The sequence below is a fragment of the Mobula hypostoma genome, chromosome 7 (assembly GCF_963921235.1).
Source record: "Mobula hypostoma chromosome 7, sMobHyp1.1, whole genome shotgun sequence".
Classification (NCBI taxonomy): Eukaryota; Metazoa; Chordata; class Chondrichthyes; order Myliobatiformes; family Myliobatidae; genus Mobula; species Mobula hypostoma.
The window spans coordinates 43,088,518-43,102,243 of NC_086103.1; the positions used below are offsets into that span (position 1 = coordinate 43,088,518).

Here is a 13,726-nt window from a genome sequence, read left to right on the forward strand (position 1 = left end):
AGCACAGAAAAGAAAAAGGAAACAAGAAACAAGTAAAAAAGAGGACAGTGAGAAAGAAGCATTAGAAAAGGCACTGAAATTGACAGAATTTTTTAAACCTGTTGTCGATGATGCAGCAGTACGATTGCTCTTGTCACAGTCTGAGACCGATGGACAAACGGAGACTTGTTCAACAGCTAGCGCTAGCACCAGCGTTAGCACAGGACCACTGTCCTTGCCACAGTCAGCAGCAAACGTTGAAGAGGCAGAGAGCATGACTTTGGGATTCCCGACCACAGAGGCCTCCGAACAACCAAGTCGGGTCGCCATTAATGTTAACGTTACCACTACTGAGGATCCTTACAGCGAAAGGAAATGTTAGATGATTCAGTCTGAGCGTACTGGGCTAAGAAAGGGCCGGAGTCCTGCCAGAATAAGGATGTGGATATCAAAGCTTTGGAATGAGTATACAAACAGCAGAGACGTTTTTCCTCCAAATTTCACTTCAAACGCAAGCTCGTAAACGGTGAGTACATATCAAGGCAATGGCTCTTATATTCCCCTTCCACCGGCTGTGTGTTTTGTTTTGCATGCTGCATCTTCAGTGATGGTAACCGTCAGTCCATCTTCGAAACTGGCTTTAGCGACTGGAAACATGTTGCTGAGCGCATAGGAGAGCATGAAAATTAAGAACACCACAGGAAAACAATACTGACCTACGTTACACTAGCGTCTGACGGCGGAAGAATAGATACAGAACTGCAAGTCAGACTACTGGACCGACGTATTGAGAAGAGTGGTGGCGGTTGTGAAGTTTTTGGTCAAGAGGGGACTGGCTATACGAGGCTCCAGTGACATATCTGGCAGGCCTGATAACGGCAAATACATGGGCATTCTAGAGGTAGTAAGTGAGTTTGGCCCGTTTTTGAAGGCACACATACAGAAATTTGGAAATGCAGGATCAGGCACCCTTTCATATCTTTCACCTAAAACACGTGAGGAGTTTATTGAGCTCATGAGCAATCGAGTTCTGTCAGAGATCATCAGTGAAGTCAAAATGGCCAAATACTTTTCTATTAGCATTGATTCAAGCACAGATGTTGCGCACGTAGATCAGCTCACATTCATTTAAGATTGGGTACATCATACTTCATCTCCCTCATAACTTTACGAAGCCAACTAAGCCTCGGTCAATTTTTGAGTGTTTTAGATGCTGTCCTTCAAACTAAGAATCTGCATTACTTTCTGTCCTCCCTCTTAAAGGTCTGTAAGTTTATAGCCTACGTATTGTACTAAACCAATGTCTTGGTCTACAGCTTTGATATTTAGACCAGTATGACCTTTGCTCTTGCTCTTGCCTTTTTCTGCTTGGTACAACAGCATTTTACGGTGTCGGCAGGGGCCCATCAGGGCCTCCAGCCCAGGGGCCCTGGCCCCACTAAATCCGGCCCTGGCAGTCATCTTTAGCTGAACTATACTGTATTTCATATCAAACTCAAGTTTCAACCAGGATACAGACCAGGAATTGCATATTTTCACATTCAAAAGTGTGTAATACCTTGTCTTCACTCAAGGCTGGCCTCAGAGGCAGGCTGTCAGTCAAGGTGGCGAGACTCTTGGACTAATATCAACAGCACTGCAGTACAATCTATATGTTTTAAGGAAGGAGGCATAAGAAATGGGAATGGATTGAGTAAATATGATGAATAGTTTGAGGAGAAGAAAGAGTGAGGAGATAAATGGCCTGGCATTTGGATATCGTGAAGCAATTCATACTAGCATTTGAGAAAGGGGAGAGGAGTGAGACAGAGATCATTCAGGTGTTTTGGGAAGGGGCAATTGAAGAGTACTGATGAATTGAGGAGGGTGGCATAATCTGAGCAGCATGCCTAAATTACATAAGTGGAAATGAGGGAGAAAGGGGTGTGGAAAAACAACAGTAAAGGTGGTTGGGATCGCATGGTTGCGATTGGAGAAGGAGGGAAGACTGCATGGGAACAATATCATTATACCCATCTTGATCAACATCAACACAAGTAATTACTTCAGGAATGTAAAGAGTGACTGATAAGAGGAAATGCAGAGTCAAATTTCATACATGTTGTAATTTGACTAGGAAATTATTGAAAATACAAGTTATTCCAGGTAAAATCAACTTTCACATAGTACTGAAATAAAGAAATGATTTATAGATTAAGAACAACAGACAATGATCTGTATCCGTTCCTGAAGGAGATAGGATTCACAGATTCAAAGTGTGTTTATTATCAAAGAATGTATAAATTTTACAGTTTTGAGATTTGTTTGGTTAACAGGCAGTCACAAGGAACCCAAAAGAAGCCAATTAAAAAAAAGACAAACCCCCAGTGCACACAGAGAAAGAGAAAAAAAATCAGAACATGCAAACAATAGAAGCGAACAACAAAAACAGCATTCTGAACCAGATGGAGTCCTTCGATCCAAATCCCTAGAGCACCTTGGAGTAGGCCCAAAGCCTCGGTATTTGGTTCATTATATTAGCGGGGCAATTTGCCGCAAAGATCACCGACATGAAGCCAGGGGCAGTCTCACAGCCTTAGCGCCGTGGAAAGAGGATCCCCCAGATTATCTGGGCTGGCGTTTAAGTTGTCTGAACTTCATACTAGGACCCAAGTCCTGCCACGATGAATCGTTCTGAGCCAGATTTCACTGTTCGAGAAGCCATTCTCGACTTCTCCAAATCGGCTCGATGCTTAGAGCGATCCACTTCCCAACATCTAATTCTTGATACACTCCCTTTCCAGTCGATTTAGGCCAGCATTTAGATTGTCCAGATTGCATATTGTACCTCACATTAGGACCCAGGTTTTGCTCTGGACCTAGAACACGCCACCCAGCTATTCGCTTTGGACTTGGATTTCGTTGCTGAAGAAGCCATTCTCAGCTTCTCCAAATCGGCTCAGTGCTTGGATCACCCAGGTTAATTGGATGGGCATCAGAACTCCTCTGTTCCTTTTCTCCTCTTCGAGTCATTCACTTCAACCAGTACGGCTCCAACTCCAAGTGATTTTGCACTGCACCAGCAGGGCACCTCTTCATTGTTTGTGACTATCACCACAATTTACTTCAAAAAAGGTGTTATTAAATGATGTTTTTAATCAAATTCCTTTGTTTTGGAACTACAATTAAGCTGTTGCATGTTTTCAGTAGCGATGTCTTAAATCGGAAGAGGATAATAAAGTTGTTAATAAACAATCTGGAGACTTCAATTTTCTTGAAAGAATAGTGGACAAACTCTGCATACACTTCTGTGAACCACATGCTAGGAAGGTACAGAACAGACTTTCTAAAGTAGTTGCAGGAAGAGGGGAACTGCAATTGTGGGTATAAATAAGGGTAGTGTTGGTTGTTTCCCATAGAAAATTTTAAAAGTACCATTTGATATAGATATTCAAAATTATGAAGACTTCAAAGCTGGGTGGGCAAATTTAAAAAATAATAGTCTTATTAAGTAACATGAGGGTGTTTGCTATTAAGCCATGAATGATTAAGATTTATTACCAGATGGTTGTTAAAAGAAAAAGATCTATAACCATTTTCACAAGGGAGCTGGATACATACTTGGAGAAAAAAATAGCAGAGACATGAATGGGACCTAATGGATTGTTCCTCAAGATTCAGTGAACTGAACAACCTTGTTCCACATAATTATTTTAAGATTCTTTAAATGTCCAGACACCAGAAAACACCTGAGCAAGCTTTTAAATAAATGCTTACCTTTTCATAATTTTCTATTAAGATCTCAACAACTATATTCTGAAACTTGATATCCATGATTGCTGCTACAGTCTCCTCCTGAGGTCTAAACAGTGTCGGTCCAAACACCACACCTAGGTTTGCCACTGTCATCAGATTTTGTTTGTGGTTACTGGACACCCTAAGTGACAAGAGAGAAATAACTCACTGATTAAAAGACAACTAACAAAATTATGACAGAATATTGCTTTTAGTCCAAACCAAGAAATAACTATCAGCTCATCTGCCATGATCAAGGACTTTAATAAGATAAGTGTTATTTATTTAATTCTAGGGAAATGGCCACATCATTAGTGTCAACTTCACAAAGTAGGCTTCTAATACTGCACAGCTGTATAATTACAAACACCTTAAGATAAGCCAACACGTACACAAAAGATATTACAAGAGCGAGCAAAACGTATTCACTGAGTCACTCAATAAATAATTGAACTATTACGAACTAGAAGCTAGATAGCACAAGCCACTATTGATTACAATTCTGCTGTAAACTGTTAAATTTGTTTAATTTAAAATAAATGAGATTCATCAACTGATATTGAATAACTCATGTCAATGATATCTTGTACAATATTGCCATAATATGATTAATTTACATTGATCATGATATTACCTTAATACGGAATATCATGATCTATGCAAGATCGTGAAAATAGTCTCAAAGAACAGGAAAGGATATTACAATTAAATAATATTTAAATGTTGATTGAGTACAATAGATATATTACAATAGATATATTTCCAAAATGCATGTCTAAAACACATCAGGTTTAGCTATTTAAGGTTAAAGTAAGGCTAATTCAGTAAACTGAAGATTAAACCTAGTGCCTTACTGTAGAGCCCAGAAAGCCAAGATCATCTAATTTTTTCAAAAAAAGACAGTGTCATATTCAAGAGCTTCAGCTACATTTTTTGTTTTTATTTGACCTTTCATAATGATGATGCCAAAGACATACATATTACAGATAATTGTATTAGAGAAGGGGCAAAGGCGGGTTACTGATACCTTATAGACCAATCACTTCAGGCAGATGAGGCTTGTCATCTGTGGTTGGCAGCTCATCTAGGAAAAGGAAAACTCTGATCTCAAACCTCTGCTGCCTTGTGGCTATACCCACTCATGGTGAAGGCTTTGGGAATAACCCCCCAGGGAAAAATCCGGAGCTGGAGTCCCTAAAGCAGTCCAGCAGACCTGGCAACTCCTGTGATGCTGCTGTTGCCAAACTGTATCGGTTTTTGCTGTTCCTTTGGGTTCATCAAATGCATGGAAAGAGGGAGCTTAATACATGGGCAACAGATTGCTCTCCACATTTTAATGCCCTGGCTTGCATTCTAGACAGCTAGGATGCAATATCCATGGTTGACCCTGACCAACGGAGGCCTCAACTCAGCTGTACTGAAGACATTGAATTTTGATAAAGTGCTTCACCCATGAAGAGACCTCCATATATTTAAATTTAATAATCACACTGAATTATTTTCTCAACCTTAAACATGACTGAGTGAAACAAAGACTTAAAGCTTACAAAACATTTTGTAGGTATCTGTAATATGACCTACAGCAGAAGACAGTCTCATATTGTTCATGTTAATTTACATCCAGCTGTATTTCCTACCATTAGTGATGCTGCCTTCAACTAGCCTACAAAAATTACAAACCCTGAGGCCTGAAGAAGTAAGCTGCTGCTTGAGACTCCATAGTAATATTTGGTGAATATGTTTCCAATCGCTATCATATTATCGTATTCAGCATTTATTACATGAGAATTAACATATATATTTAGTAAATAAAATTCAATTTGTTAAACTTTTAAAGAAACAGTAATTATTCAAACAAACTAAAGCAATAAGCTTTGTCTTACTTTGCCAGATGTTTTATAGTTATTTCCAACATCGCCTTGTTCTTCTCTGGCAGCCGATGAACATATTTATGTATCTCAGACAGTCTTGATTCTGGATTGTCCAACTCTATTGAGAATCAAAAACAAATACAATATTTATGATTTACCTCTAGTAACTTTGGTGATCACAATGATCAAGTGGCTCATTAATTTTCATTTGTTTAATAAATCTAGTTTTGTAGTTTAAATCATGTCATCACAAAAAGAAAATATACTTTATGTTAATACAAAATACCAGGACTTCTGAATTCACTGTCAAATTAGAAGTAACTTGATTCCATGGAACTACTTTATAAGAACAATATTCCAATGCAGTGGTCCCCAACCTCCGGGCCGCGAACTGATACTGGGCCGCGAAGAATGCAGGGGTGCAGCCGTAGCCGGGACGCATCCAGCACATAGAACATAAAACATAGAATAGTACAGCACAGTACAGGCTCTTCGGCCCACAATGTTGTGCCGACCCTCAAACCCTGACTCCCATATAAGCCCCCACCTTAAATTCCTCCATATACCTGTCCAGTAGTCTCTTAAACTTCAGTAGTGTATCTGCCTCCACCACTGACCCAGGCAGTATATTCCATGCACCAACCACCCTCTGAGTAAAAAACCTTCCTCTAATATCCCCCTTGAACTTCCCACCCCTTACCTTAAAGCCATGTCGTCTTGTATTGAGCAGTGGTGCCCTGTCGTCTGCAAACTTGCCAACCCACCCTCCTACCCCCACATCCAGGTTGTTAATAAAAATCACAAAAAGTAGAGGTCCCAGAACAGATCCTTATGGGACACCACTAGTCACAACCCTCCAATCTGAATGTACTCCCTTCACCACGACTCTCTACCTTCTGCAGGCAAGCCAGTTCTGAATCCACCTGGCCAAACTTCCCTGGATCCCATGCCTTCTGACTTTCTGAATAAGCCTACCGTGTGAAATCTTGACAAATGCCTTACTAAAATCCACACAGATCACATCCACTGCACTACCCTCATCTATATGCCTGGTCACCTCCTCGAAGAACTCTATCAGGCTAGTTAGACACGATCTGCCCTTCACAAAGCCATGCTGACTGTCCCTGATCAGACCATGATTCTTTAAATGCCCATAGATGCTATCTCTAAGAATCTTTTCCAACAGCTTACCCACCACAGCCGTAAGGCTCACTGGTCTATAATTACCCGGGCTATCCCTACTACCTTTTTTGAACAAGGGGACAACATTCGCCTCCCTCCAATCCTCTGGTACCGTTCCCGTGGACACCGAATCAGAGGCATTTGCCGATTGCGTAGAGCAAGTGAAATCAGCAATCGCCTCTGATCTGGGCCGACATTTTCGTGCCGGGCAGCACCTAATTAATTAGCTTGTTTTTTTCGGCTTTTTTCTTAAAGATGTGCTGGCGTCCCGGCTACCGCTGTGCCCCTGCATGCTTTGCGTCCCAGTATCAGTCCACAGCCCAGAGGTTGGGGACCACTGTTCCAACAGAACTAAGCCATTTTATCCAACTTGAGCATGTCAGGCTCAAGTTGGTTTGGGTAAGTAGTCGGTTAACATATTTGAATTTGGGCTTTCAGGTCATGACTGTACTTAATGAATAGCTTGATTCAGGAAAATTATATTATTCCATGTTACTGCAAATACCTCTGGGTTGGGTGTGATGGGTGGGGGGGGGTCATACATTAAAAAAAAAACTTTATTCACACTAAGGTCAGGTTAGCTGTGGTAGAGTTTTAATTTTATATTCAAGCAGAATATCTGCTAGGGATCAATACTGAATGCCACTATTCCACTGATCCACATCTTCTGTGCGCTACACTACACTCAAGGGAACCCAAAGACTTATTTGTTACAAGCACCAGGCCAATGCAGTGGAGCAAGTGTACAGCAGTTTGGCTTAATTATATTTAAAAGAGTATTTACTTATGGATATCTCTCTCCCAAGATAGAAGATAGGTAGGTTTGAGCCTATGATAGATTCAGTTTCAAATGATAAGAAACAGGCTGTTTGGAAAACCCTCACAAACATTCTAATGTTTTCTTTCCTCTCAAACAGTCTACAAAAAAGCTCTTTAATTTCCTTGAAACTTTTTAAATTGCTCTCTCAGTCACTGCCACATCCATCAAGGTCAAGGACCAGAATTCTATCAGTAATCCCTGAACTTCTCCAAACTGCTATATCATGAACCATTTTCCATAAGAAGAACAGTATTGTCTCCATAAAGCCCTCTAAATACACTGGCAGGGTAAGTGCACTAATGTCAGTGTCTTCTCCTGATTCCAGTGAGCGGCCCGGGGGTTGGTAGAATAAAACAACTGTACTCCCAAAATGTACAACTCTAAGTTTCATCAAGGCAAGAGCTTAGCAAGTAGCTCTTCAAGACAGTGCTTTAGACTATCTGTAGACCGCAATAAAAAAGCTGCTGCTACAGATTATCCACTATGCATGGATTCCCTCGAATTCTTAACAAAATTAGCACTTGTAAAGACATTTCACTTCTCTAAAAGCACTAGGAATGGTTAAAAAGAATGACCCAGAAAATCCAGAAACTAACTGCAAATGCAAGGCGTTCTTGGATTGGTGACTCCACCATCCTTACAAGGAACAGATAAAGCTGCCATCCACGACTCAAAACAAAGTTCTAAAGAATAGATTGTGGATGGAAAGAGCGCAAGTGGTCCATTAACTTGCTGATGACATTCATACATTCAGTGGCCACTGTTCCTGCTGTAGCAAATTGCTGTAGCCAATTCATTTCAAGGGTTTAAGTCACTGTTGCCTCCCTGTCAGCTTGAACTAGTTTGGCCATTCTCCCCAACCTCCCTCATTAACAAGGCATTTTCACCCACAGAGCTGCTGTTCACTGGTTGTTTTTTCTTGTCTTGCACGATTTTCTGTAAACTCTAGAGATTGTTGTAGGTGAAAATCCCAGGAGATATTTCTTTCTGAGATATGGTCTGGCACCAACACTAATGGTCAAAGTCACTTAGTTCTCATTTCTTCCTCATTCAGATGTTTGGTCTGAACAACACCATGGAGAGCATTCTAACAGGTTCTAACACCATCCGGTATGGAGGGGCTACTGCACAGGACTGGAAAAAGCTGCAGGAAGTTGCAAACATACCAGCCCCACCAGGGGCACTAGCCTCCCCAACTTCAAAGACATTTTCAAAAGGCAATGCCTCAAAAAGTCTTCATCCTTCATTAATGACCCCCATCACCCAGGACATGCCCTCTTATCATTTCAACGATCAAGGAGGAGGTACGGGAGGCCGAAGACACACACTCAATGTTTCAGGAACAGTTTCTTCACCTCTGCCATCAGATTTCAGAATGGCAATCAACCCATGAGCACTACCTCACTAGGCTTTCCGTTCTCTTATTGCACTACTTAATTTAATTTTGCATATATATTTCTTATTGCAATTTCTATTTTTAACAATGCATTTTATTATGTATTGCAATGTACTGCTGCTGCAAAACAACAAATTTCACGACATATGCTGGTGATATTAAACTTGATTCTGATTCAAGTAAACCCCCTGATCATGTCTGCAGGCTTTTATGCATTCTATTACCGCCACATGATTGACTGATTAGGTACTTGCATTAAAGAGCAGGTGTACAGCTATACCTAATAAAATGGTCACTGAGTGATGATTCTTCAGTGTTATCAAGATCTATCCTGTAGAAAGCCAAGAATAGCAGTAGATTTGTCAAGATAAAAGTGAAGCAGTCAATAACTGATGTAAGAAGCACTTCAAAGAACCCCTCAACCATGACCATGTCCTTGACACAAGTGTTTTTTATTCCCCATTTATAGCAAACCATCTGGTCGAGTCTCACCACCACACTAGACCAACAAGAGATTAAATGAATTACATGACAACTGAAAATTAAAGCAAGGGCATAGTAGCCGGCATTTCAAAACCTTTCCAGAGAGAAAGTTCATTCATAAACTTGGAAATTAATCTTCCACACCTGGGAATTGGAAGACTTGCCAGGGATCCTCACAGATGCATGGTAGCAGGTGACTGCAAGCAGGTACAGTACCAGCAATCCGGGCTCAAGTCCCACCTCTGCCTGTAAGGAGTTTGTACGTTCTCCCCGTGACTGCAAACAGGCTTTTTCCACTGAGGTTTGGTGGCACTACTAGAGGTCATGCATTAAGGGTGAAAGGTAAGAAGTTTAAAGGGAACACAGGGGAAACTTCTTCATTCAAAGGGTCGTGAGAGTGTGAAATGAACTACCAGCATAAGTGGTGCATGCAAGCTCGATTTCAACTTTTAAGAGAATTTTGGATAGGTACATGGATGATAGGGATATGGAGGACTATGGTCATGGTGCAGGTCGATAAGAGTAGGCTGCTTAAAATGTTTCAACAAGGACTAGATAGGCCGAAGGGCCTGTTTCTGTGTTGTACTCCTCAATGACTCTATCACTGTCTCCAAGGCACTAAGCCTATGAAGACAACGAGCTTCCCTGAGCAAGTTACTGCCCTGGCTACTGTGCTCCATGCCTGCTAGTAGAGCTGCCAACTTTCTCACTCCCAAATAAGGGACAAAAGTAGCAGTCAAATATGGGACACTTGAGTTTACCCTGAGAAAGACTACCATGATCATGAAGCCTTGCGCGGGCACCTGTGTGCGCATGCGTGACGTTCACATGTGATGCGCGCATGCGTGACGTGCACATATGTGATGTGCGCATGTGCGTACGTGCCGATTTTTTTCCCACAAATCGGTTTTGGCTTAATCTTCCCGACTATACTGTACGTACATTATTTCTACTTTATATAGGCTGTGTATTTATCATATAATTTCTGCTTTCACTATATATTAGTGTTATTTTAGGTTTTATGTGTTATTTGGTATGATTTGGTAGGTTATTTTTTGGGTCTGGGAATGCTCAAAAATTTTCCCATATAAATTAATGGTAATTGCTTCTTTGCTTTACGCCATTTCATCACGAAAGGTTTCATAGGAATGCTCTACCTTAGTGGGGGAAATACGGGACAAGGGCAGTCCCGTATGGGACAAACCAATTTCGCCCAATATACGGGATGTCCCGGCTAATACGGGACAGTTGGCAACCCTAGTTCTGAATAATGAGAGAATGTAGTCTCTTGCCTTTAAATTCGAGTAAGGTGTACATGTGATGGGACAACTGTTTTGGTCCCACCGCATCCAATTCAGTTGCGGCAGGGGACATGGGTCAGGATAATTGGGGCTTGTTGGTGATCTGGGGGAGGTGGACAGGTGTTAATGGTGAAGAGGAGTGTTGAAAGGTACAGATTCATATTAGAACCACATCCTGATAGTACCAATTGCATAATGCTGAGAAAAAGTATTATGACACTGAATTACAAGGAAAAACATTACAAACTACATATGCCTGTTGGAAGCAGCAGGTTTAATGGTTCTAATGAATGCTACATTTCTTTGTGATCATTTTTTGCAGACAAGAAAATAAAATTTCTTCACTTACTCGCTGCTTTGATAAAGCTATGTTGTAATTGGAATGTCATCAATGGAGCTGGAAGCACTCTGAAAGGAAATTAAATAATCAAATTTAGTATCAATGAATCCTAAATGGGTGCCACATCATAAGTTATCAAAATCAAAGTCACAGTCAAAGTAAATTTATTTTCAGAGTACATACATGTCACCACATCCAACCCTGAGATTCTTTTTCTGTGGGCATACTCAGCAAATTTATAGAACAGTAACTGTAAATAGGATCAATGGACAGCAAACTGCACAAATGCAAATATAAATAAATAGCAATAAATAACAAGATAAAGAGTCCTTAAAGTGAGAACACTGGTTGTGGGAACACCAGAAGTAGAATGAGTGTAGTTACCCTGATTTGTTCAAGAGCCTGATGGTTGAGGGGTAGTAACTGTTCTTGAACATGGTGGTATGAATTCTGAGGCACTTGTACCTTTTACCTGATGGCAGCAGTGAGAAAAGAGCACTACCTGGGTGGTGAGGATCTTTGATGATGGATGGCAACGTTTCATGTAAATGTGCTCCATGGTTGGGAGAGTTTTATCCGTGATGTACTGGGCCATATCCAGTACCTTTTGTTGGATTTTCCACTCAAAGGCATTGGTGTTCCCATACCAGGCTGTGAAGCAGCCAGTCAGTACACTTTACACCACACACCTACTGAAATTTGCCAAGGTTTTTGATGACTGCCAAATCTCCACAGACGTCTGAGGAAGTACAGGCACTGTATATTATACTAAATTATGTAGTATATTACATTGTATTTGTCATTCAGTTACCCAAACCAGTAAATAAAATAAAAGGCCGGAGCTTAGTTATGATGGCGCTAAACAGTGACTCCTTGGTTTGCATCTTCAGAAACAGCTCCATTTTCATCATTAATATCTCTACTTTTCTCTTTCAGGATTCTTTTGAAGACCCTGACCTGGAGTTGCAGGCTGACTTCAGCTCTTTGCAGGAATGGGACCCGCTCTCGGGATTTCATGACTGGCCGTTATTCGACATGCCAAGGATGCAGCCTAAGAGCCTGGCTCGCCTTTGGAGGTCCGAGATCTCGTGGCTCTGGAGACAGGCGGATCAAAAGTCGGTGTGCCGCCAAGAGATCGGTGTGTCGTCGGAGCTGGAAGATCTCTGGCTGTGTGCCCAAAGACCCAAGATCTTTGGGCACAGAGCTTGGAAAAAGCGATGCAATGACTTTTAACATTGTAAACTAGTGAGTGGTTGTTATGTCTCCCCTCTCGTTGTGAAACGGAGACATCTCTTTCTCCCTTATTGGGGGAGAGGGAGCCTGTGGTATGATGAATACCGGGTGAACGAGTAGTCTTTGGGGTACTGCAAGTCTGTGACTTTGCTGCTGCTTTGCTGCATGCTTGAGTGCTCGGTGGTGGGTGCCAATGCTTTTTTTTTGCTGGTGGGGGAAGGGGGATTGTTGTTTTGCTGCTGTTTACATGCAGGAGGGGAGAGCTGAGGGGGCTTTGGGATGCTAACATTTAACTGTCATTCATTCTTTGAGGCACTCCTGTTTTCATGGACAGTTGTAAAGAAAAAGCATTTCAGGATGTATATTGTATGTATTTCTCTGACATTAAATGTACCTTTGAAACCTTTGATAGTTTTAGAAATTAAATTTGTTTTCAAAATATAATAAAAATTAAAAATATTTAATAAGTCAAAATAAAAACTCATGGTCAATGACCCTGCTGAAAATAAGTACAGCCAGAATTTTCTGTTTTCATTTACATACGAATCTAATCACATCACCACTGACTTTTTAGGTAGGAAATCTACTATTCATATCCATACTGAGTTATTTGTCCATCTTGATCAATGTGGTTCATGCTCAATGGCCCTACAAAGGAAATCAGTTCATTGAACAAAACAGCCCAAAAGGAATTTATTCATCCTGTTGAACCTGTGCTAGCATCATCAAGCTACCTTCTATAATACAAGAAGCTGGCCTTCACTTGCTTCTCAGGCCAACCAGATAAGTAAATCCAGAAGCTGCAGTGAGTTGACAGTATTTACTAGATCATTAGAAAAAGAACACCTGTAAAGTGAGAGGGGCTATGAGGTCAAAGTACTACTGTTGGGGAGAAGTATTGACTTTACTAAGCAACGAGATTTAGTTAGAACCAGCGGAGCAGTGACAATGCACGGTGTTTATTTTTTTCTCTTCCTTCTTACTGGGAAAGAGGAGATGTAAGTTAGGGCAGTGATATGCACCTCCTGTGAAATGTGGGAGATCAAGGACATATTCAATGTTCCTGGTGGCTACACCTGTGGATTCACTATGAAATATTCAGTACGTAGAAAATATGGCAGATAGTAGGTTTTGTAAGTTGGTCACCCGTGACATACACAAAGAGAAGAGGGGTAACCACTCAGAAGTGCAGTAAGGGCAAGCAGGTATGTGTACTCCGCTCTCAAACAAGCATGGTGTTTACTGATGGGATACACAGGGATTCGGGGCAGGAATTGTTTCCCAGAGAAAAATGTCAACAATAGCCCAGTTCAGAAGGTTTTGGTATACAGAAGGAGAGAAATAAGA

General features: G+C 41.0%; 1 protein-coding gene across 8 annotated transcripts in view; it reads right to left on the bottom strand.

The window, feature by feature from the left end:
• Positions 1-13,726, bottom strand: part of LOC134349270 (rho GTPase-activating protein 26-like) — a 191,891-nt gene that overhangs the window by 44,867 nt on the left and 133,298 nt on the right. For all 8 annotated transcript variants that reach the window (XR_010018626.1, XR_010018628.1, XR_010018627.1 and 5 more), the window contains exons 16-18: positions 11,156-11,214; positions 5,637-5,742; positions 3,736-3,895 (exon numbers count right to left, since the gene is read on the bottom strand). Coding sequence is in view for 5 of the 8 variants with exons in the window: in XM_063053330.1 (XP_062909400.1) it covers positions 3,736-3,895; positions 5,637-5,742; positions 11,156-11,214 (325 nt within the window). In the remaining 3 variants the exon portion in view is untranslated. The remainder of the gene's footprint in view (positions 1-3,735; positions 3,896-5,636; positions 5,743-11,155; positions 11,215-13,726) is intronic.